At 30.3% G+C, this 4,320-nt stretch overlaps 1 protein-coding gene across 1 annotated transcript in view; it reads right to left on the reverse strand.

Moving 5' to 3' along the window:
* LOC106688270 (putative cystathionine gamma-lyase 2) overlaps positions 1-4,320 on the reverse strand; it is a gene marked incomplete at its 3' end in the record, with an annotated part of 12,372 nt that overhangs the window by 3,361 nt on the left and 4,691 nt on the right. The window contains 6 exon segments of the mRNA XM_067053660.1: positions 388-562; positions 1,186-1,338; positions 1,452-1,587; positions 1,674-1,808; positions 3,559-3,658; positions 4,173-4,239. Of these exon segments, the coding sequence (XP_066909761.1) occupies positions 388-562; positions 1,186-1,338; positions 1,452-1,587; positions 1,674-1,808; positions 3,559-3,658; positions 4,173-4,239 (766 nt within the window).

Genomic DNA, 4,320 nt, shown 5'->3' on the forward strand with positions numbered 1-4,320 from the left:
TTACATTGTACTCATATTTCACATGACAAATTTTATATTGAACCAACAGTTACTCACTGTTGGCAAATTAATTTAATTAATCACTCAAAGTTGAAGTGATTGGATTCTGGCATGTCTAGATGGAGTTTAGGACCAATGGAATTCAAGCCCTTCCGCATCACTCCAAAATTTCCACTCATTCACTGTCATTCCACATTCCATCTGGTGTAGAATGGTCGTCAGTAGTTAAATTAAGTGTAAATCAAAATGTAATAATTGGAGGGAAAGAAAAGACTTTGATGTCTTGATTCTTAAAGTAGGTTTTTGTCTTCAGAAAAATGAATACAGAATAAAATTTATAATCAATAATTTTTAATATAAATTAAAATGAAATATTAATAGACTTACGGTAATTCTGCAAGCGATTCGAAGCCTCCTAAACTTTCAGCTAGAATGAAAATTTTCAAAGCTTTTAAAAATGCAGTACTAGTTTTCAGATCTCCCTTGATATAAAATGAGATCATCCCAGATGCTCCCTTCCACAACCTTTTGGCCAATTTGTATTGAGGGTGTGATTCCAATCCTAAGAACAAAAAGTGATTACATTATTTTTTTACTTCTTTCTGTAATGAAAGGTTTACTTTATCTTTAAATATAAATTTTAAATTTATAAACCAATGTGGACAAAAAAAAAATGAGATTTCAGTACAATCAATTTATAAATATATATACTATTCCTTTTCAATTTTATGTTTCTCTAAATGTTGTTATCTCTTTTGTTCTATAGCCCTGATGAAGACCTGAAACTCAGGTCGAAACATCGGAATAAAATAAATAAATATTGTTTTGTTTATTTATGTTGTTCTTTACTGACCGCACCCCTCAACAAACTTCTCCAATAACTATTTAATTATTTATTAAGAAAAAAAAATTTAATTTGTTGTAGTATTAAATTATATTAAGATGTTACAGTAAGCAATAGGAATTTACGTATGTGTACGTATTTATATTTATGCTTTCATTGTCATTCAATACTAACAACAACAACAACTAACACCAAATGGGCAAAACTCTATGGCTAAAAGACATATATATATTGGCTAATAAACTATTTATCTATCTATGTAAAAAACCTCAACTCTACTTGAATATCCCTTTAGGGTCAGTTTCTTTTTTAAGCACAAATTAATTTATCTTAGACATTACCTGGATAGATAACTTTTTCAACAAGTGGATGCTGTTCCAAAAATGTGGCAACCTCAGTTGCATTTTGAATGTGCCTGTCCATTCTTATAGCCAATGTTTTCAAGCTCCTGTTCACGAGGTAACAGTCAAAAGGAGAAGGTACAAGTCCCATAGCTATTAAGAAAATAATCACAAATTACAAATAAGTAAATTATATGGCTCGAATAGAAATAAAAATTATTTTATTATGTAAATACTTATAATTATTGAAGCTTTAAAGTACTTACAATTTTCTATATAAGCAATTCGATTACTAAGTTCTTCGTCATTGGTCGTTATAGCACCCATAATAACATCGGAATGACCATTCATGTATTTAGTCATGGAATAAACACCAAGATCAGCTCCCAAATCTAGAGGTCTCTAAACGGGACAAATTATATAAATAGCAAAAAGTAAAATAAGCTAGCAATTACAAAAAATTGATGGAAAATATATTTTTCACTCACCTGAAGGTAGGGCGTTAAAAAGGTGTTATCAACGGCAAATAATATGCCTTGATTTTTAGACTTGACTACAGCAGCAATACTAGGAATATCCATAACTTTTAGCGTAGGGTTTGTGGGACTTTCTACCCAAACCATCTGAAAAGAAGATTTAAAATAATGTTATCAAAGCAAATAAAGCAAGGTTAAATAACAATGAGAGAAAAATAAATTATCTCAATACTCTATATATATTTACTTCCACAACTCTTCTCTGGAATCACCATATTAACCCAAATCTATCTAAGGTTAGCAATGATATATCAAATCGTTAATAGAAAATCTAAATTAAAACCAGAAATAACTCTCATTTTTAAAACAACACTCAGGCCACTGCTGATGTATGGCTGTGAAGTCCGGGGAGCAGCATCCATTACGAAAAAGAAAAAATTACAATCGTTTCAAAATAAGATACTAAGAATCGCAATGGTTGCCCCAAGGTTTGTAAGAAATAGCCAACAGCATCGGGAAATAAAATAGAATCATTAGACGACTTCATTAAAAAACTGTTCATGAAATTCCCAGTTACAAGCAGTTAAAGGAATAGTAATTTACAACATGGGAAATACTATCTCTTCTCGAAGACTGAAGCCCAGACATTCTGTCATATTTCTACAATTATCTATTCTGTTATTGACATTGCAACTGTTTTATTTATTTTTTCTCTTCGCCTCTTTCATAAATTAACTTTTTATCTATTTCTTTTATTTATATATAATTTAATATTTATAGCATTATAAATAGTTAGGGGTGTCTTTTGCACGAGACAACCCCCTCCCCCCGAATCAATTATTAAACAAACAAAAAATGTAACTGCTATATCAACGATGTTAGGCCCACCAGGCCAATCTTGTATTAAATAAAAATATACAAATACATGTAGAACATTTTGTGGTGTTTCTCTATATTTTTCATCATAAAGCTAGAGGCAGAATTAAAGAGAAAATTATAAGAAATTATATTCTAACATAATATAGTTATTATAATAGAACTAGAAGATAAAGAAACAGCCCGAAACATTGTACAAATAAATATTGAGTATTGATATTATTATAAAGGAAGTCACTTTTCACCTCCATGTCTTAATCTATAAAGAATAAACAAGTTCCTAGGAAATAAAATCAAAAATAAATTATCATATTATCAATTTGAATTTATTGAACTACACATTACAATACTAAACTGTAAAAGATAAATTTACTGCTTAGAGATTATTTTTAAAAATTTAGTTTGATGTAATGATAGCAAGGAAAGAAATTTTGGAAGGGGTATTGAACGTTATGAATGAAAATAATAAATAAAATAAAATAAATTGCCAAATCCTGACCCGCACAATACCAAAGATGTCTTGATAATAATAAGTTATAACATTAACTTTGTAAGGAAGTACTGTAACTAGACCAACGGTTGTGCAAGGAGGTGATTTCGTTAGAATCAGGCTCATCTGCTACATTTTTACCTAATTAAGGAGGCTGGGTGGACCCCAGAGGGCTCCCAAACCCACAGGGCTGACTCACAGCTACAGTGAAACAGAAAATAATAATCTGCCACAGCCGGATTAGAACTCGAGTTCCTTAGTAACACAGTACCTTACCATTGAGCTACCCACTCCCACAGGTGATATTATAATTAACATAATTTAGTTATCGCAAAGCTAAATGATGAAATGTTTAGGCCTCCTCACGTAGCCATTTAGTTAGAATGGAAAAGAACAGGCAGCAGGATTATCATTGAAATATCTTGAGCAACCGTCTATAATCCATGATGACTATTAGTTCTATTAGAATTCTGATATGTTGATTATGAGGAATGGATATCATGGATTTTAAACAAAAATACCACTAATTACCTTTGTGTTGGGTTTTATGGCTTTTTCTATTAAGTCAACATTTGTAGTATCAACAAAATCCACTGAGAGCCCGTGGCTTTTACCGATGTTCTTAAAATACCTAAAACAAACATGAAATAACTCCATTAAGTTGTCTGAAGATTTAAAACAAAATAAAAAACACCAACAACTCATAGATTCATTGAGGATGATCTTCCTTTTATATATTACACATGGGGAATCAACGATCTTCAAAATTTAAAAATGTGAGTCTAATAGGTTTGCTTTTTTTTTTTAATAGTAAATTTTGAAACTATTTCTAAGCGTGGTCCTATTCTATTGACATACTTAACTAAATGCAATGTTCATTGATCCATTTCATTTTAATTTCTGCCTAAGTACAATTTTAATTTTAAAAACCATTATTGTTCTTAATCAATACTAATAGTTTTTTTTTTAAATGAACGAGTTTTTACCAGGAACATATTTTTTTTTATCAAATATCAATAAAAAAAAATTTTACTTGAATTATTTTCTTTTTCTAAATGACTGAGATTATTCTATGATGATGAGCTATTTATCAAATTGAACATTATAAATCAAAACAATAAATTAATCAAAAAACTTTTTCATACCTGTTAGTGCCACCGTAGACATCATCTCCACAAATGACGTGATCACCTGCATTCAGTAGCGCACAAACTCCTGTTACAGTGGCGAGACCAGAAGAAAATGCAAAAGCATATTTTGCATTGTCGAGACTAGCTATGCACTTTTCGAGAC

The sequence above is a fragment of the Halyomorpha halys genome, unplaced genomic scaffold, assembly GCF_000696795.3.
Source record: "Halyomorpha halys isolate HHAL.00 unplaced genomic scaffold, Hhal_1.1 Scaffold1095.1, whole genome shotgun sequence".
Classification (NCBI taxonomy): domain Eukaryota; kingdom Metazoa; phylum Arthropoda; class Insecta; order Hemiptera; family Pentatomidae; genus Halyomorpha; species Halyomorpha halys.